The following is a 21,529-nucleotide window of genomic DNA, read 5'->3' on the forward strand; positions in this document are numbered from 1 at the left end:
CTGTAGTTGTCAGTCACCCTAGAAGGCAGTCAAGTCATACAGAAATACCAGATTGAGTGAACGCGTGCAGTGCAACTCTAAAAAAGACATCTGACAGGAGACTGCTTCATTACTTTAAAAAAACAATTTGTCATTAAAGGGGTGTAATTTAAGTTTGTTCAATGATACAATGACTTAAACAGAAGTACATTTTATGCTGTTTTTTGGGGACAATTGAGGAACATGGATTGGCTTTGAACTGTAAACCAAATATCTATTAAAATGCACACATTTCACATCAACCTTTGAGTAATCCATCACATTAAACAAGAGATGAAGTTCCTTTATGCTAATTCCCAAAGCCAATTCTTTGGATCGTGGTTCATGCCATAGGCCCAGATTTCTAGATCTGTAAGTAATCTGGATACTATTGTTTTGCCATGAACTACTGCTAAATGATGTAAATGTAAACTAGACTAGGGAATGGCTGAAGTACAATCCATACAATATATCAACTAGTGAATGTGTGGATTTCTTGCTGTAATTTGGGGAAATAAGAAAAAATAGGAAAATGTCATTCACAAGCAGTGCTTCATTTTATTGGTGTTAGGACCAGGTTTTTACACAAGCAGTGTAAGTGCAAAGTGGAGTTATACCAACACATAAATACTCCCATTGATTGATCATAACCACTATCTTTACACAAACAAAAGGCTTACATGCTCGGTGTAACTCATAATAACCATTCTTTAAAATATCGCAACTGCAAGAGCTAAGCCTTAACTCATGGTATATTAGTGATTATAAACCGGGTGATTCGAGCCCTGAATGCTGATTGGCTGAAAGCTGTGGTATACGTCCACTATGACAAAACATATTTTTACTGTTCTAATTATGTTGGTAACCAGTTTATAATAACAATAAGGCACCTTGGGGGGTTGTGGCATATGGCCAATATACCACTGCTAAGGGCTGTATCCAGGCACTTCTCGTTGCCTCATGCATAAGAACAGCCCTTAGCTGTGGTATATTGGCCATATACCACACCCCCTTGGGCCTTTTTGCTTAATTATCTCATATCTTCTAAATGTGTACATACCATTGAAATAAATACATATGAAAGACCACAATGGTTTCAAAAAACATTTTCTTCATCTCAACAAAGCATAAGTCCACAATGTCAAGATCTCAATACAGATAAAGAAAGACTAATTGCTCAAAAACCACTGTTACTTCCTTTGAGAAAGACGGCAGAGGACAGTTGCTGTTGATTCAATAACAAGCATTGTAGTGGTCAATATGTATGCGATCCTGATTGCCCATATATGCACAGTGCAGGTGGATGACAGCACTTTGCATTCAGCCAATAGCGTGCTTTGCTGAACAGGAACAGGAAGAGTTACCTAGTAACATGCGTTTGCACTGACCTCTAGTGGCTCGAGTACGGTTGACATGTAGTGAAGTCGTCCTCAAAGCACCGGTCTGGGGTCAGTTTTTTGGGGGGTTAGGAAAAGCTGGTCCTAGATCCAACACTGTCCATCCAAACATATACTTCAATGTGATAACCACTTAGGGCTAGTCCCGGGCTGATGTCACTTCCTGGTTCTGCCAGGTTCAGGGAGTTAGCTGTCGTACCAATCCAGGAAGAGCAGAGAGAAGGAGCACATGACAAGGAAGAAGAGGATCCAGACACGGAATCCAGCATTGTTTTTGATGGCCTGAAAACAAGTTAAGCGTACAATGAAACCACAGAGCTAAAACAGATCACTAGCTGTGTTGAGCAACCTCAAGAGTCAGTTCTGAATATTTGGTTTAAAAAAACATTTCTTAAAGTTATATCCAATGGAAACCTATGGACACCCCCGTAATCTAAAAATACAATAATATACAGTATAACGAGTAGGGAAAACTACTGGGGTTGTTTAGCATAACCTGCCATTACCTCTCGGATGTCCTCGTTTCCCTCTTTGACGTTTTCAGTGGCTCCCACGACTAGCTGATGGATACTGTCGATCTCAGTTTCCTGTGAACAACAGATAAACAGGAAATAAGCAACACACACTAATAACACTTTATTAAGTTGGATGGACATTCTTTTCAATAGAGGCATTTTCCTTCAGGGATGGCCAAATGGACCAGAGGGAATAAGGAGGTCACTCACTTGCATTAGCACCTTCTCCGCAAAGATCTCCTGGAGTCGTGAGATCTCGACGACCTTGCCCTCAATTTGCCTGAAAGACATTAGGAGGAGATCGGTTCATCTTTTTCACCTTTGCTTCACCTCAGTCATATCTAGGAATGTAGTGGTAAAAATGGGCTGAAGGACTGATTAAACACTCACCTGACTTCATCTACTAGGTTGCTCATCTCGCTCACCAGCCTCTGGTTCTCTTGTTCAAACTAGACAGAGTGAAACAAGTATTGTAAATGCTGTGTAGATGATTCTGAGATATCAGACAACAACGTAAAGGCATTAATAGAAGAGGTGTAACACAATGCATTGGAGAGAGGGAGAGCACATGGAAGCATACACAACATCTCTGTTCCATACCATCTGCATCTCCTCAGGTGAGAGCTCGTCCTCCACACGGCCCTGGCCCTCCTCCCACAGGCTCACGTTGTTCTCCGGCACCTCCGCCACACTCCGTTCTTCAGGGAGAAAACAAAGGGAGAAATACACCCTCTTCACTTTAAGCTCACGCAAACATCAAGTCACTCCTGTGACTGTCATAGCCATTGATTTTCCACTCTATCCATTTCTCTTTATTACACAAACATCAAACCACTCCTTTCATAACCCTCTCTTTACCTCTATCCATTTAGCTTTATTTTAAATGCAGATGTTGACAATTTTCATTCAAACATTTGTGTTTTAGGCACTTGTAAGATTTCCACGTGCAAATAGCGCTAAATGTCAATGAATATACCAGTAGTAGTAAATAAATCAAATCAATGAGAGAATAACATGTTACATGTAGAGATGTGTGGGGCTGTAATAAACATTTACATTTTAGTCATTTTGCAGATGCTCTTATCCAGAGCAACTTACAGTTAGTGAGTGCATACATTTTCCATACTGGCCCCCCGTGGGAATCGAACCCACAACCCTAGACAAACACCATTTAAATAGTCGGCTGTAGTGACTCAAAATAGATGTTCTTTCCACACAGAGTCTCTTTGGGATCTCGTCTTGGTCTCTGTACTCACCACCGCTGCTGTTCTCCTCCTTGGCTGTTTTCTCCTCGCTGTGCTGCTCCACCAGTGGGCTTCTCTCTACCGCCACCCTACTGTGGTGGTGCTCTGGCTCTAGTCTGGACCTGGAATAATATCAAACACCGTAGACAAGGTCAGGCTTCCTAAAAGCCCCCAAAACACTTAAAGCAAGGTCACAACATATATTATAGAGATAGCTTACTGCCAAAATGTTATAAATGAATGAAGAATAATTCACAAATAAATGATGTGTTATGAATATACAGACCTATACACATTTGTCAGAATTCATCTCAACTGTCCCTGAAATCAATTCTGTCAATAAATGAATAATTCAAGGTATTTTTTTCCATAATAGATGTGATTCATTTTAACCTTCCATTGAAAAACATTGCTCTTTAAAATACTCACAGTCTCTTCTTGTCCACCACTCTCTTCACTCGTATAGCCCTCTGCTCGGAGTAAAGCTTGCACACTCCTGCAAACAGGAATGATCAACACAAATCAGATATGGTCTACATTATTATAAAGTACTTACAATATGCACTGACATCAATTATATATCGTGACATCATCAATGAGCCCACCTCTCAAATATATCTCGATAAGGTCGAGGACCGCCCCCCTGTGCTCTCTGATCTGTGTCGATATGACCTGCTTCTCAGCTGGAAGGGCGACAGTAAATGACAAAAGGGTTCTTATTATTGTGTATTATACAGTATGTCCAGTACATGCAAGCCAATGGACTCAAACACACACACACACACCTTCAGAGCGGAGCTGCTTGATGGCCTCAGAGCAGGTTCTCATGAAGATCTGGGCGTCCTGGTCGATCTGGTCTCGCTCATTGTCGGTCATCCGGGTTAGGTCTGACGAGATGAGACTGCAAACACACAAAGCAATTGAAAGGAAACTAATCGTATTTGGACCCAGGTCTGCTGTAAACTAGGCCTGCTGATTCTGTGCAGTTACATTTAAAGTGTTTAGCCTATGTTGCCCTCTAGTGGATTCCTACTGTACAGGTAATAGATCATTGTCTCAGAATGATAGTTCTGTGATGACTGACACATGCTAATTTTCATTTTCTGTCGAAGAAACATGAAAAAGGCACCCAGACCTTTCTTGTGTTTCCAGTGTTTAATTACAACAACAAAAAACTAAATACTTAAGTCAATTCTATGGGAAGATCATATAATGTACTTCTTCCCGTGTAAACTAATAATACATTTTTATTTATTACATTTTTAATGCATGTGACAGGTTTTTTATTATATATATTTTTTAGGCTAATAGATCCAAATTGCTGGCTCTAAACTAAGGCAAGAAAATGTGAAAACTGCAAGGGCCTGAAAAAGTTTTTCAAGGCCCACCATGCGTGCTCACACACACTGCCCTCGGGGCCTTAATCAGATGAAGTCTAGGATTAGTCCCAGGGCGTGATTTGCTCTACACTTGGTTGCAGCTCAATTATTCCACCCAATTAGACTGAGTATCCAAAAGACCACCCCACTCGCTACTGACCTTGTGCCAGAGCCTGCCTTCCCCAACCACCCACCTCAATTAGACCAGTCAGACCTTTGAGTCTGCAACACAGCCTGTAGTCAACTCTGCAGACCGACTGACACACACAGCACTATGAGCCAAGTTCTGACAGACCCCAATGTTCCATCAGTAGCTCCAGCCACCTTGGCCTATATGATTATGCTTTTTAGTTAATGTCGTCAACTTCTTTAACAATGAAGGCTCTAGGGTTGAGAAGGTTAAAACCTTTTTGCATCCTTTATGAGAATGACCTTTTTTCTCTTTGAAACATCAATCAAGTTGTCAAAGGTTAGATATATCCCAATCTACATGGAGGCCGAGCCGAACCCTTCCTGGGGGATTTTCTTTAGGTCAAACGTGAAAAGGGATTAGCCTACATCTTATAGCCACATGAAAGTCACTGTTGAAAGTGACAGAAAACAGACAGTAAATAGGACAGGGTTTGGTGGCCTGAGACGAGGCTTACCTTCCAGCATTCACATAGTCCTTCCTGTGCTGCAGCAGAAAGTCTTTCAGCTTGGTGATGTTGGAGATCTGTCAAAATGAAGAGAAAACACATGTTACAGAGAAGTTGATCAATGTCTTCATGTCTCTCTCTCTATTTGTTGGCTACATCTCAGTTCCTCTTCATGATTTTGTCCCTGTCATTGTGGACTCATTTCATTGGTAAAATGCACATGGAAAGTTAGTTTTCTTTGAAAAACCAAACCACTGTAAATATCTAGAAGTCTTAAGAGATAAGACTTTAAAAATTGTAGACCTCCACAAGTCTGGTTCATCCTTGGGAGCAATTTCCAAACGCCTGAAGGTACCACATTCATCTGTACAAACAATAGTACGCAAGTATAAACACCATGGGACCACACAGCCGTCATACCGCTCAGGAAGGAGACGCGTTCTGTCTCCTAGAGATGAACGTACTTTGGTGCGAAAAGTGCAAATCAATCCCAGAACAGCAGCAAAGGACTTTGTGAAGACGCTGGAGGAAACAGGTACAAAAGTATCTATATCCACAGTAAAACAAGTCCCATATCGACATAACCTGAAAGGCCGCTCAGCAAGGAAGAAGCCACTGCTCCAAAACCACCATAAAAAAGCCGTACTTTTTGGAGAAATGTCCTCTGGTCTGATGAAACAAAAATAGAACTGTTTGGCCATAATGACCATCGTTATGTTTGGAGGAAAAAGGTGGTGGCTTGCAGCCGAAGACCACCATCCTACCCGTGAAGCACAGGGGTGGCAGCATCATGCTGTGGGGGTGCTTTGCTGCAGGAGGGACTGGTGCACTTCACAAAATAGATGGCATCATGAGGAAGGAAAATTATGTGGATATATTGAAGCAACATCTCAAGACATCAGTCAGGAAGTTAAAGCTTGGACGTTAAAGCTTGGACAATTTATTTTCTGAGGTCTTGGCTGATTTCTTTTGATTTTCCCATGATGTCAAGCAAAGAGGCACTGAGTTTGAAGGTTGGCCTTGAAATACATCCACAGGTAGACCTCCAATTGACTCAAATGATGTCAATTAGCCTATCAGAAGCTTCTAAAGCCATGACATCATTTCCTGGAATTTTCCAAGCTGTTTAAAGGCACAGTCAACTTAGTGTAACTTCTGACCCACTGGAATTGTGATACAGAGAAATATAAGTGAAATAATCTTTAAACAATTGTTGGAAAAATTACTTGTGTCATGCACAAAGTAGATGTCCTAACCGACTTGCCAAAACTATAGTTTGTTAACAAGAAATTTGTGGAGTGGTTGAAAAACGAGTTTTAATGACTCCAACCTAAGTGTCTGTAAACTTCCGACTTCAACTGTATGTGTGTGTGTACATATATATTTTTTTTATAGACACATTTTCTCCTCTCCTGACAGCATGTGCTGCAATAAAAATAGAATGAATAGAACGGGTGTCCCCATTCAAGTCAATAATGGCATAATGGGTGGACTGGAAGCCATTATGAGTGCATCCGTAGGAGCTAAGCTAGGTTGAAGATGACAATATTAGATGTCTCGCACAGCCAAATGCTGGTAAGACGTCTGGGAGGTTGGTGGATTTCATTCATTCACTGGTGGACCAAAGAGTTAGTTTCAGGCTCTGCTTGCATGTCTCAAGTTAGGCCTTCCTTTAAAATGACCATATTTAGCATTCATTGACTGTGACAGGCCACCTTGTCCATCTGTCTCCCTCTATCCATTCTGAATGTTTACCAATTAATATTTGTTTACGGCAGGACATACCAAAATCAAACTGGCAATTTCCTTGTTAAATAGCCTAGCTCCAGTAAATAAAATTATACTCTCCTATACACTGTAGTTCCCTGACAGAAAACATTTAAATATGCCTGAAATGTATTTATCACAGATAAAATGTCCGGGAAGATGTGTGCACAGGAAAACCAGAGGAAACTCGGTTGAATCCAATATTTGCTCCTATAATTCGGTTAACATCGAAAAACTCCTAATTGCTTCCCCATCAACAGAGTGGAGCACAAGAAGGACAGACAGTACACACACAGCAGGCTCTGTTTGCGAAAATAGAAGAAAAAACCTAAGAGAGAATCCAGACAAGCGCCATATTGAAAATGACACAATGAGTTCGACTGTGACAGAGACCCAGGGCGAGCGGGATTATTTTTGTAAAGCCAAACCGCGGCGTCTTCGGTCCAGTTTTTTTCTTCTTCTAATGACCGTAATTACCAAATTGCTGCAGTGGTAAAGCACGACCTGGGTCTTAGTCTCTAATGGCGACTCTAAAAATATAAACGAGAAGAAAACGACAAGGCTTTGAAAAGAAAGTTAAAAAATAAATAAATACAGAGCTACAATTTGCTTGAAACCCATCACCTCTCCTAGAAAGCAAATAAGCCTAGATGTCTCGAGGTGTGACATTGCTTCAGAGCAATTAGAACCAAGCAGGTTTAAGATAACCGAGTAAAGGGCTGTGGCAGCGAGTCGACCCTTGTAATAATACAATTATCAGGGGTCAAATGTTAATCGTTGTTCAGAGCACTTGTGCTTGTGAACGGGTTGAGTGAAGAAAAACGTTCCCATGGTTGAAAGGCAGGAGTGTGTTGTTGTCTGCTGTCTGTGTTGTTGTCTGCTGTCTTGTTAGATTCAAGACGAATACCATCTGGGATGGGCAACTCCAATCCTTGGATGCCTGAGTGTCTTCATTTTCTCTTCTCCCAGACACTCACTATATAAATCACAGCTATAAACCCATATCATGCTAATTTGGCCTACAACCAAGGGTCACTAGATCACTGATGTGCTATTTGAAATAGGCTACATTCTTCTGCTTTTGTAACACACCTCCTCACCAGCAGGTAGCACTAGGCTGCCAGTATTGGAGCCCCAATGGCTTTCAGGAGAGAACAGAGGAGAAGAGAGAAGATGTCAAGAGTGCTGGTTTGGGGGGTTGATCTGTCTCCTGTGTGTATACATTTGGGCTCAGATTCCCACTGCAACCTCCAGGGTTTTTCGGGGGTCACTGGGATCAATTGCTCTTGTAACTTAAGACTCTAAAGAGCTAGTAATACCTAAACAATGAGGAAGGGGGTAGCCTTGTGCTTGTGGCTGTAGGAGTGTGCGAATGTATATGAATGTGCTTGTGCGCGTGTGTGTTGTGTTTGGAACGAGGCAGCAGGAGGAGACAGTCTGCCGGGCTACATCTAATCTCATCATCATCAAGGACCCCCACTTTATCTTCTCACTCTCCCCTGCCCCTCAGCCTGTACGAAGCGCAAACAAACCATCACAGTGCATTATTATAAACATTTTTAAAAGGCTTAGCCAGCTGATTTTTTAAAAAGTCAGTCTGGGTAGGCTCTTTATTTTACTAAAACCAGGTAACTGAGATAATTTGATAATGATCACCCAGCAGTCGTTTAGGTCTCCATTACTTGACCTCTAGCTGTCCATTTTGAAGCCTGTCCAAATCTGATTTTAGATCTATAGACTCTATAACTAGCCTAATTGTTAAAATAAGACACTGTGAGAAACACTTAAAGCTCTTTGCAGTGGAGGGGACGTCGCCGCGTTGATTTTATCAATGTGTTTACGTCTTACTAACTCTTGTGTATTAGAAATTGAGATTTCTGGTCAGTCACAACAACACAGTCAATAAACTACACTCGCATCCAAAGGTATCTAGGAGCTTTTAAACAAATAGTTGTCTAGAGTGTGCATTTTTTAGGGTAATAATCTCGACTACAGCATACATTCCTAAACTTCTCAGATTTCAAAAGAAATACAAATAAATAGAAAAATAAATTAAAACCAAAATAAGTTGTATTGTTTTAGTTAAAACTAGGTGTAAGAATAATGCGTTGTTCGCATAGCAGACTCATGGCGGCAGGATGATACCGGATGTCATTGTTTTCAATGAGATGACGACAGCAAATTCTGCCACAAAATACCATCCACTGCGTCCACTTTGTGGTTCAAAGTGCTGTATTTATTCAGTTTTACATTTTGGCCGGAAGTTAGCGTGTTCTTCTAACCAGCTAGCCAGGCCAACTGCCAAGAAACATGTATGGTAGTCCACAAGTTTTCATGCCATCATGCCATTCAATCTGACTTTTTTGAGTCACGTACTTGTATGCAGCATAAATGAAGAACAAAGTATACGTTTAACTAGGAGACCACTGTCGTTCTCCTGTTGCTCTAATGTCAGATGTCGAATTTTTGCCCTCGACAAGTAAATTGTTTCTGAAAAGTCAACAGCATCTTGTTTTGCAAATGCATCCAAGTTGTGCACATCACCGTTTTTAAAAGCATTCTTTTCCTTTTGAACAAACTTGATGAACAAAGGCTCAGAGGTTTATCCTGTTCAAATCAGCTTTCTCTCTCCTGACTACAATGGATGCGAACAATGTCATATTCTAGCTTCATTGAGAAAAAAAGATATTGGGACCACATCAGACTTCCCCTCAGAACCTCTAGCCCAGTCTTTTATTTGAACTTTAATGGAAAACATGACTAACAAGCCAGAACGTTGTGTTGTTTGTTGGGTAGTTGAGCAACACTAATGTTTGGTCTTGTTGCACTTAAGGGATTAATTAATGAAACACTTAGATGAAGGACACATTATTCCTCTCAAGGCCTGTGTATATGGTGCTCACAGTAGAACAGACTAGATCGTACCAATGTAGGCTACCCAAATGCAATGTTAACTGGTAATTAGGCTAGCCTAATTCTTTGACACATGTTCAATGGTTATCGTGTCTTTGTGAAAAAGGCAGGTAAGCCTATTACAAAATTAAAAGGGGACCATCTTGCTCTCCCAGAAGCTTGGCTGGTACGTAAAATCCACAAATTCAGACAAACATTCAGGTGTAATGGGTCCGCACTCAAAAAGATGTCGCATAAAGCGACCTTCATTTTTTATTTAATTATTATTTTCATTTCATTCTTTTCAGGGATAGCATACACAAACGTTTCGGCTTTGCAGCCTTTTTCAGTGTGTAGGTCCAATTTTCTTTTAATTCAAAACAGCATTTGTAGGGAACAACCGATGCAGTGAAAATAAAAATAAATAAAAAATAAATGAAGTAAGCTTTATGCAACACCTTTTGTTTGGCCTATTACAAAAGCCCTGAAATATTTTACAGTTGTTTTGAGAAATGTCACTTTTCCTCTAAGGTTTGTTCTGGTTGTCCCTGAGCCTGAGAGTGGATGTTTCCCTAGTTTGTGATTGAGGAAATTTTTCTGCCTATTTTAATACAGATATGCTAAATGATAGCCTAATTGAGAAATGTTTGAGTAATCAATTATCCTATAGATTACTTATCGTCTTATGTGGCCTAGGCCTATTTGTTAAGGAAGGAGCCTCATTGCTTAATTAAATAATGCCGTTATGGCTCATATCAATCTGAATTTTGCCTTTTTGTTACAATTCCACTGTTTAGACTGCCAAGTATCTGGATTTCATTTGACACTCGTCCACAGACCTGTGTTTGTGCATTTATGTCTCCATATTTTACACTTTATTATATTTTCATTTTTGCAAAACTGGCGAAATCCCCTTTCTTGAAACGTCTGTGGGGAAATGCTAGATAAGATCGGTTCCGCTATTGCATTTGATGCCTCAAAATTCTATTTGCCTGGCCTCCTTGGGAAAACAGAACGGAGATTAAACCAACTGGTAAAGACGGTGTTTAGCAGGACATTCAGCTCAGGTAAAATCCCTCAAATCACAACCTGATGGTGAGAGAATACATTTGCAGTTTTGTGTGAGTGAGTGCGTGAGAAATATAGATATATTTTTTAATAATTTGTGGGAGAGAATGAAGACTCCTGAGACTACAAAACAAATCACTGATCATGACAGCAGATGTAGGTTCATGGCAATTATTGTGAGGTGACTTGCAAAAACTTGCTCTGTGTCAACAGGAAGAACAGGAAGAAATGGGGTGAAGAGATTTGTTCAATTGCTCAAATTAGGTGTGTGATTCTCAGGTAATGGGGCCAACAAATATAACCTAGGCTTGTACCTTATCTCTTAGCCTAAGAGTTAGGCTATGGTATTCTAACTGTAGAGCAGATAAATTCCATCAAAGCATCACATGTACTGCCCTGTGTAAGTACTTCAAAACTTTAGATTTTCCCAGAAAGTTTTTTTTCCCCAATAGGAGAGACTACAAAATTAAGGCTGAAATGGACCCAGGTTATCAAAATGTAACTCAATGTTTTGAGAATATATCAGATTATAATTTCCATTTCAAATTCGCCATATGAGAGGGCAACCCCTACCTCGATCGAGTTTAGTAATAACGCATACTTCTAAGTGCTGGCTGATCACCGCAAAACTGTAAAAAGTGGTCAATTTTGGAACGGCGCTGCTGAAGGCATGGTGGGAAGCCAAACGCAATTTTCTACACACAATTTAACCATTTCGGGGTGACCTCCTGCATTTAAACACGAGAAGAGCAGCCTGCTGTGGAGACGAGGAGGAGAGCGGTGAAACTGAGAAAACAGTGCCCCAAACCGACCCGAGGTAAAAGATTCCCTCCCGATCACCGCACCCCAGACACACACTAGCCCCTCTTATAAGTCCATCAAGCCTTTCGTTTCGCCATCAAAAATGTTAACTTTCTGCAAAGGGTAAAGTTTTGAAAAAACAACAACCCATACATTCTACTTTATATTTGTTTACTTTGACTTTTTTTACCTATCTGTTTTGGGAAGTGTCACTGGGAACTGAGAAGGCAGTGCATGTCTTGGAGAGCGCCCACATCTGTTCAGCATTAGGGGCCGGCCGTCAACATTGTTACTGGGGACCTAATTTAATGTTTTCTCTGCTTTGATCTTCCACCTTTAATCACTGGCTCTTGGGAGGATCGGCTTTCCTCAAGAAATTGTTAGAAAGCTGAAAGAAAATGTTATTGCAGCATGTTTATGGAATCAAACATGTGAAGAGAGGGCTCGCACACAAAAAATGGAGCCTGTATCTGAAGTCTTATGGAGAAAAGGATGAGGGGGTGGGGGTAGATGAAAACCACCACATAACTGTATGCAGTGAGGACATTCCAAACTCACATTTTCAATTTATCCAAACGTTGGTTCACCGAGATCGTTTCAGATGATATCGGTAGCACAGGGGAGACAGCGGGAGGGTGGGGGCCCGGGGGGGGATGTCACCACAGGCTAGGTTTGAGTTTCCTCAAATCAGCATCCCTGCTTTTATTAAACCATCGTTTCCAATATCATTGCAACAGGGGTGCGCGAGGCGCAACAAAGAATAGTTGTGTGGAGCTGTGTGACTGGGCTTGTTTCTCCTGGCTATGGTTGGTGGGGACATCAGGTATGGATCAAGAGCTGAAGTCCCTGCGGAAATCCAGAGGAGTTCTTCAAGGTGCCTTTGATGGGGCTTGTATCTACGATACTCACCTCTGCATATCACAGTGGTCACGCTGCATGTGGCGCACTTATTCTATTTGCCAGTCGCTTGCAATGAGCCCTCTTTATTTCAGCACCCAATGATGGGTTGCGACTATGTGGCGGTGAGAGTGAAAATCTGGGAAGACCACAGATCTAAGATCCACGGATCTATCCCCAACCTACTGCATTGGAATGACATGTGAATGTAAAAAGAAAAAAAGAGGAAGACGTGAAAAAATGCAGCCTCTCATCAGGACTGTCCATCACTGGGTGTTTCATATTAGGCTATCCCCTCAAATTGGAACTGGCTTTCATCAAGGAAGGCCCAAAACATTTTCAGATTCCAGCCACCCAAGGCAGACAGTTCTCTCTGCTACCGCACAGCAAGCGGTACCAATGCACCAAGTCTAGAACCAACAGGACCCTGAACAGCTTCTACCCCCAAGCCATCAGACTTCTAAACAAGACAGGTAATAGCTAATTAAATGGCTACCCGGACTACCTGCATTGACCCCTTTTTTGCACTAACTCTATGCACACACACGGGACTCTACCCACACATACTTACACTGACAACCCAACACACACTACATACAGTGCATTCGGAAAGTATTCAGACCCCTTCACATTATCCACATTTTGTTACGCTACAGCCATATTCTAAAATAGATTAAATAAATAAAAATCCTCATCAACTTTAGAATTTTTTGCAAATGTATTAAAAAATAAAAAACTGAAAAACGTTATTTACATAAGTATTCAGACCATTTGCTATGAGACTCGAAATTGAGCTCAGGTGCATCCTGTTTCCATTGATCATCCTTGAGATGTTTCTACAACTTGATTAGTGTCCACCTGTTGTAAATTCAATTGATTGAACATGATTTGGAAAGGAACACACCTGTCTATATAAGGTCCCACAGTTGACAGTGCATGTCAGAGCAAAGACCAAGCCATGGGGTCGAAGGAATTGTCCGTAGAGCTCCGAGACAGGATTGTGTCGAGGCACAGATCTGGGGAACGGTACCAACAAATTTCTGCAGCATTGAAGGTCCCCAAAAACACAGTGGCCTCCATCATTCTTAAATGGAAGACGTTTGGAAACACCAAGACTCTTCCGAGAGCTGACTGCCCGGCCAAACTGAGCAATCAGAGGAGAAGGGCCTTGGTCAGGGACGGTGACCAAGAACCTGATGGTCACACTGACAGAGCTCCAGAGTTCCTCTGTGGAGATGGGAGAACCTTCCAGATGGACAACCATCTCTGCAGCACTCCACCAATCAGGCCTTTATGGTAGAGTGTCCTTGAGTTGCCCAGCCAGAGCCCGGACTTGAACCCGATCGAACATCTCCGGAGAGACCTGAAAATAGCTGTGCAGCAACGCTCCCAGAGCTTGAGAGCATGCAGAGAAGAATGGGAGAAACTCCCCAAATACAGATGTGCCAAGCTTGTAGCGTCATACCCAAGAAGACTAGAGGCTGTAATTGCTGCCAAAGGTGCTTCAACAAAGTACTGAGTAAAGGGTCTGAATACTTATGTAAATGTGATATTTCCTTTTTTTTTTTTTTATACATTTGCCAAAATTTCTAAAAACCTGTTTTTGCTTCGTCATTATGTGGTATTGTGTGTAGATTGATGAGGCAAAAAGACAACTTAATCAATTTTAGAATAAGGCTTTAACATAACAAAATGTGGAAAAAATGAAGGGGTCTTAATACTTTCCAAATGCACTGTATGCCCACACACGCACACACACATAACATGCAAACACATGCATACTGATGCCACACACACTTTCACACTCAGCACATATGCTGCTACTGTCTATTTTCTATCCTGTTGCCCAGTCACTTTACCCCTACCTACAGTGCATTCAGAAACTACTCATATACCCTCGACTTATTCCACATGTTCTTGTGTTACAGCCTTAATTCAAAACGGACTAATATTTATTTTTTTATCTGACCCATCTAATCACACAATACCCATAATGACAAAGTGAAAACATGTTTTATTTTATTTATGTTTTGCACATTTATTGAAAATGAAATACAAAAATATACCATTTACATAAGTATTCACACCCTTGAGTCAATACTTTGTAGAAGAACCTTTGGCAGCGATTACAGCTGTGAGTCTTTCTGGGTAAATCTCTAAGAGCGTTCCACACCTGGATTGTGCAATATTTGCTAGGGTTGTGCGCTATCCAGATTTTCATATCATACCATCCTTCTCTTATCCTGGGATTTACGATATTACTGGCTATTGGGCGTCTATTACCAGAATGCTAACAAAATTAACACAAGTAATAGCGAATTTCCATGGAGGCTGCTAGCTAAATATGCTAACGAGTGCAAACAAATTTTTAAAAAATGGCAAAGACAGGCAGTCCAGCTCTTAAAGTTATAGATACTGTATATAGGTAGGATCTACGGAATGTCATTTTGGGGGAGTTTGGACATTTACAAGCGAATATGAACGAGAGACATTGTGCAAATGAACAGTAATGGCTCTGGAGCAGCATGTGTCTGTGTGGAGTCTGGAGTCGCTAGGGTAACGGGCCTGCCTGATGTGCTCGGAGAAGATGGTTCCCTTTGGTATCAATAAGACTGTGGACAAGATCAAACTGATGGAGGGCTGCTCCTCTGGCATCCGTAAAGCTGTGCAGACCGCCTTCCATCGCGCTGTGAGCCACCTGAGCCAGGTCAAGGACAAGCCTAGCAGCGAGCCCCCCGTGTAGCTCAGTTGGTAGAGCATGGCGTTTGCAACGCCAGGGTTGTGGGTTCGATTCCCACGGGGGGCCAGTATGAAAAATGTATGCACTCACTAACTGTAAGTCGCTCTGGATAAGAGCGTCTGCTAAATGACTAAAATGTAAATGTAAAAAAAAAAGATGGGGGAGGAGCAGATAGGCCAAGAACTGAGAGGAGAAAAAACGCAAGGAAATCAAAAGATAGCAGTGGCAGCTGTACAGATAACTCATCCAAAGGGCTTTGACTTCTCAAACAAGGCAGAAAGCCAACACAATATGATGCCCCGTCAACTTATTAATTCAGCAACTTACTTAGCTAGTTAGTAAGTTAAACACTTAGGGGTTGTGTTAACACAGAAATCTTCATTTTTCACAGGCAAATTTTTTTAAACGCATAACAAGCATCTTGTGCTTCTTATTGTAATTTCTGCTCAACATCAGACTAATTTTGTGCTTCAGTTGCACTTCTCCACTTGGATGAGAATTCAAGAACGGGCATTCTATCAGCAGACAATGTTCTGACTGATGTGGAGCTACTTTTCTCAGTGTAGCCAGCCTACTTTTCTCTGGTAAAATGCAATATTAACTTTAAGAAAAACATTAGGAAATGTAGCTGGCTACTTTCTTTCTATGATAAACAGAAATATGATGACCATGCATAGTTTTTGCTAATAATACCTTGCTTTTTCATTGTAAGCTCATTTAGCCTACTTATGTGGCTGCCAGCCAAATAGTGTTGTACTTCTGTTGTCATCTGATGAAAATGAAGCTATTTTCTGCCGAATGTGTCGCACTAATGTATTTTCTGTGAATGAAAACTATAGTTGCACATCCCTGATCACTGTATTGAAGCAAAAAAACACTTGACTTTCAATATAAAACGTGACCCCAGTCAATACACAGCTGGACTCGCCTGCTCCCGCTTTCCCCAGTTGTGCTATTTACAAACAAACACGTGACTGGCTCAACCGTTCTGGGGAACTACGGAAAGCTTCATAATGTAAAATAATGTGACAGGTGAAATGAAGAACACAATCTGCTTTATCTTCTAACATATTGCACAAGTTGACTGCAGGTATTTAAAAAAGTAGCTACAAATAGTAAAATGTAGAGAAACATTTCAAAACAGTATTGACGTTATTGAAAAAACATCCAGTGGCTATTTCCAAATACCCCAGTATATAAGGTATACTGCCCAAGTCTAATATTTGCCCATTTTTATTTTCAAAAGTATTCAAGCTCTATCAAAATGGTTGTTGACCATTACTAGACAACCATTTTCAGGTCTGGCTATAGATACATCTATTTGACTAAGTCAAAACTGTAACTTGGCCACTCAGGAACATTCAGTCTTCTTGGTAAGCAACTCCAGTGTAGATTTGGCCTTGTGTTTTAGGTTATTATCCTGCTGAAAGGTGGATTCATCTCCTAGTGTCTGGTGGAAAGCAGACTTAAGCAAGTTTTCCTCTAGAATTTTGCCTGTGCTTGGCTCCATTCCATTTATTTTTTATTCGGAATGATTACAAGCATACCCATAACATGATGCTGCCACCCCTATGCTTGAAAATATGGAGAGTGGTACTCAGTAATGTGTTGTATTGGATTTGCCCCAAACATAACACTTTGTATTCTGGACAAAACATGAATTGCTTTGCCACATCTTTAAGAGTATTATTTTAGTGCCTTGTTGCAAAAGGGATGCATGTTTTGGAATATTTATTTTGTACAGGCTTCCTTCTTTTCACTCTGTCAATTAGGTTAGTATTGTGGAGTAACTACAATGTTGTTGATCCATCCTCAGTTCTCCTATCACAGCCATTTAAATCTGTAACTGTTTTAAAGTCACCATTGGCCTCATGGTGAAATCCCTGAGTGGTTTTCTCCTCTCCGGCAACTGAGTTAGGAAGGACGCCTGTATCTTTGTATTGACACATCATACAAAGTGTAATTAATAACTACACAATGCTCAAAGGGATATTCAATGTCTGCTTTTTTTATTTTTACCCATCTACCAATAGGTGCCCTTCTTTGTGAGGCATTGCAAAACCTCCCTGGTCTTTGTGGTTGAATCTGTGTTTGAAATTCACTGCTCGACTACGGGATGTTACAGATAATTGTATGTGTGGGGTACAGAGATGAGGTAGTAATTCAGAAATCATATTAAACACTATTTTTTGCTTTTATTTAACTAGGCAAGTCAGTTAAGAACAAATTCTTATTTACAATGACGGCCTACACCGGCCAAACCCCGACGACGCTGGGCCAATTGTGCGCCACCCTATGGGACTCCCAATCACGGCCAGTTGTGATACAGCCTGGAATCGAACCAGGGGATCTGTAGTGACGCTTCTAGCACTGAGATGCAGTGCCTTAGACCGCTGTGCTACTCGGGAGCCCCCAAGTATTAATGCAACTTATTATGTGACTTGTTCCGAACACCTGTGTGTAAAGGAAGATGGCCACCAGAAACATTTTAGCACTGGAAAATACTGTTGGCTGCAACTGTGTCAAAGCCGGTTAAAACAGTGTACAGTAGCAGCGTGTATTTTGTATTTGTGATATTATTTTGATGTGATATGAAAGTAAAGGGCTTTATGTTTCTAGAACCGTATCACAATTTAAAATCGATTCACATCTAGATGGAGTATTTGGCTGTCAGAGCCAGTCTACTTCTGAAGATATCATAAGGTCCTTGGACCTTAAGGAGTAATGGTAACGTTAGGCTCCTTAAGAGTACATCTTGGGCTAGTGAGCGTCATGTTGTCTATTATAACATTTAGAACGGTTTGTGTGCGTACATCTACTATAAAATATCAGGAACCAACTCAGGAAATCAAATTGTGCTAAAGAAGAAGTTAGTCTCATGAACCACAACTACATGAGGCAACAGTCCTACAATCTGTGACAGTACACTTATGCGCAGAAAATGTGTAGCTATCTAGCCAGTAAAATACACTGACTGACTATGTAGGCGATCTGGAACGCACCACTAACATGTCAAATGCAAAAAGTAGTAGCTAGCTAGCTACATGCCAAGTACTGAACGTTTGAGCAAAGTAGTATTGGTTACTTAGAGGTCGATATAAGTAACTAGCGAGCACATCATAGACTTAGGCCTTTTTAGATAGCTGGCTAGTTGTTAGCTAACGTTAGCTAACTTCCAGATATGTTTGACTAATGTCGTTAGCACGCTAGCCACTGACTCAGCTAACGTTAGCTAACTGATGAGCTAGCTAACATGAGCTGTAACGGCACCCGAACTCTTAATTTCCATCTTTACACAACTGTTATTCAAATAAATTAGCTAGCTGGCTACAACAAACAGCTATCTTGGCTACATTAACTAGCTAGCTAGCTAACGTTACCAGGTAGTTAGCCAGTGCAGTGAATGAATACTCACCACTTCCTTCGCCTTGGGAGAAAATCCATTCTTGGGTCTGCTCTTCTTGAAGATTTCATCTTTAGGCGAATCAAACCCTACTCCGATAGCTTTATTTCGGGTTTTTACCGTTTTGACACTGGCTTTGAACAGTAAAGTTATATCAACAGCCATTTCTGTGAGTAGCACCCAGGTAGCACGTCAGTCCACGCCACTGTCAACAGAGACACGTCACCACATTCAACGTCATATTTTTGCGACGCATGGGTGCGTTCGAAACATGCATGGTTGGCCACTTAAGTGATAATGCCAGAGAAGCCGGTGTTTGGAAGATATATTGGCACGGGTGTTGTTAGGCCCGAGTCGAAGTCGACGGTCGGCAAACCGTGCCAACATATCCTCCAAACACCGGCTTCGAGGGCATTATCACTTTTAAACAAAAGGTTACCAACATGTTCAAATAATGATTGCCATATTTTCATGAAAAATGTTATTTTGTTGAATTTATTCATACTATTTTATCCTTCCACAAGATATAGTCCTGACACAAATCTAGGGTTGCTACCCAAGCCGGCTGGTCATTTGTTCTATCAGTTCGGTTGTCAGAGACGCGACCCAGTTGTTCAGTCTTTTTGTTCTTTATCTATGGACTCGACCCAGTTGTTCGTTCTAAATGTTTCATTGCCATACTGGCTGGCAACGTTCTTATCCCTTGCTTGCTAGCTAGCAACTACGGCTAATTTGCAGTCACGTCAAACAGTGCAGCCAGAATAACAACAGTAGCTGGCTGCATTTGTTTAAGCTGTTTTCTAGTGACATTAATTTAGACCCACCATTACAATGAGCTAATGAGGCGCGATTTCGCCTGGCATAGAAAATGTGCTCTTTCGTCAGGACACTGTTGTTCAGAGGAGCTAGCCAACAACACAGCTAACACAATCACTTCAAACTGAAGCTGGAAAGACTGCAAACTAGCTGCACTTCATTTCGTTTGACCTTTTTTCAATTGACATTTCTTTGTATATATCCGTAAAAATGATGCCAGCTGATTCATGATTTCGACTGGCTGAGAAACGTTGACTGCCTGTCTGATCCCAACACCTTCATTACTATGGGACAGCTGGAGATCGAATTTGAATATTGAAACAATGTTGCAAATGTCAGAGAGACAGAGATTTAGATTTTTGTAGATGCGCTTATCCAGAGCAATTTACAGTTATTGAGTGCATACATTTTTCATACTGGCCCCCCGTGGGAATCAAACCCACAACCCTGGCGTTGCAAGCGCCATGCTCTACCAACTGAGCTACAGGAGAAAGGTTTATACAAATCTGTTGAAAACTAAATGTTAGTGTCCAATGTGAGATAATGTGTAGATGCTTTTTATAGTGGAGATTAAGTTTATAAATTGCCTGGCTGGGCTGATGAGACAGTGGATTGCACAGTCAGATGGAACAGAGTAAATAAGCATTTTAATGTGGAATAGACACCGGCTGGAATGCGGTTTTAACCAATCAGCATTCAGGATTAGAACCACCCATTGTATAATGAAGTACAGATACTGTAGAACAGGGGTGTCAAACTCATTTTAGCTCAGGGGCCACATGGAGGAAAATCTATTCCCAAGTGGGCCGGACCGGTAAAATCATGGTATATATAACTTAAAAACAACAACTTCAGATTGTTTTCTTTGTTTTAATACTATCAACATAAAACATAAAGCTGGAGCCTGAGGACAGTGTGTCCAAAATAGTACAAGCACAACATCACTATTAATCATAAAACACCTCAAGTTTATTTGAAAATTCTAAAGAAAAAGAACACACAAACACACAATGCCTCAGTGATTCACAGAACTGTTTCACAGATCACAGAACTATATCAGGGTGTCATTTCTCAGGCAGAAATGTAGATACAAATAATGAAATCCTGTTCCCCAAACAAGTGCAAGAACCACAGAGTCAAGAATAGGTTAAATATACAAATAAAATAAAATCAATTAAAAACAATAGCACATCAACATAAAAACATATAAACATAAAGCTGGAGCCTGAGGACAGTGTGTCCAAAAGCACAACATCACTATTAATCATAAAACACCTCAAGCTATTTGAAATTCTGAGGACAAACAACACACAAACACACAATGCCTCAGTGATTCACAGAAGTATATCACAGATCACAGAACTATATCAGGGTGTCTCATGCAGCACTTTAAGTGGGGTTGCATAGTTTATTTGACTCCTGATACCTGGCATCTTTTAGCTTTCACCAGCGCATCAATATCAGGCGTCACATCCTGAGTGGCAGCCAACTTCAGGATGTGATTCAAGTGCTTGTGCGTGAGCCTTGAGCACAGCTTTGTTTTATTTATGCTCATTACAGAGAACTTGCTCACAAAGATATGTGGTTCCAAACATGCACAACAGTTTTGCAGCGAGGGCTGTCAAGTTGGGGTAACCTGGCAAGAGATTCTGATAAAATGTGTCCAAGCCAGCTGCGGCAAATTTGCCCTTCAAATCCGAGTCACACTGCAAGTATATTATTTCAAGTTGGATGCTGACGGGCAGATCAGAGGGATTCACGGTTAATGGCGAACAAAAAACGTTGAAGTCTTTCTCCAGTTCACCAAAAATCTGAAAGCGTTGCTCAAACTCCCTTAACAGTCCCGTTATTTTATCTTTGAACCGCTTCATGTCTGCCACATGTTGGGTCGCGCACACATTTTTCAGACAGGGGAAGTGAGCTGCATCACCACCGGCGAGTTGCGTCTCCCACA

General features: G+C 41.1%; 1 protein-coding gene across 2 annotated transcripts; it reads right to left on the reverse strand.

Annotated features, from left to right (window-relative positions):
* Positions 1 to 548: 548 nt before the first annotated feature.
* On the reverse strand, positions 549 to 18,992 carry stx18 (syntaxin 18). Of its 2 annotated transcripts, XR_014614064.1 has the most exons (12): positions 18,772 to 18,978; positions 5,201 to 5,268; positions 3,960 to 4,075; positions 3,780 to 3,857; positions 3,604 to 3,670; positions 3,187 to 3,296; positions 2,531 to 2,628; positions 2,321 to 2,379; positions 2,141 to 2,210; positions 1,922 to 2,002; positions 1,022 to 1,697; positions 549 to 941 (listed from the first exon to the last, which is right to left on the reverse strand). XR_014614064.1 is itself a non-coding variant. In XM_084173507.1 (11 exons), the coding sequence occupies exons 1-11, from the start codon at positions 18,922 to 18,924 to the stop codon at positions 1,602 to 1,604; spliced, it is 996 nt and encodes a 331-aa protein (XP_084029633.1). In that variant the 5' UTR covers positions 18,925 to 18,992; the 3' UTR covers positions 549 to 1,601. The 2 variants fall into 2 exon arrangements, 1 of the variants encoding a protein (XP_084029633.1); XM_084173507.1 differs by having other exon boundaries at positions 549 to 1,697; positions 18,772 to 18,992.
* Positions 18,993 to 21,529: the final 2,537 nt, after the last annotated feature.

This window comes from Coregonus lavaretus (assembly GCF_964263955.1).
Source record: "Coregonus lavaretus genome assembly, chromosome: 12".
NCBI lineage: Eukaryota > Metazoa > Chordata > Actinopteri > Salmoniformes > Salmonidae > Coregonus > Coregonus lavaretus.

Excerpts from the sequence above, each read along its gene's own strand:
- stx18 (XM_084173507.1), bottom strand. The coding sequence starts at position 18,924 with ATGGCTGTTGATATAACTTTACTGTTCAAAGCCAGTGTCAAAACGGTA. Across the intron at positions 5,269-18,771 it reads CTCCCAAGGCGAAGGAAGTG|ATCTCCAACATCACCAAGCT; the intron begins GTGAGTATTCAT and ends TCATTTTGACAG. Across the intron at positions 2,003-2,140 it reads CGGAGAAGGTGCTAATGCAA|GAAACTGAGATCGACAGTAT; the intron begins GTGAGTGACCTC and ends TGTTGTTCACAG.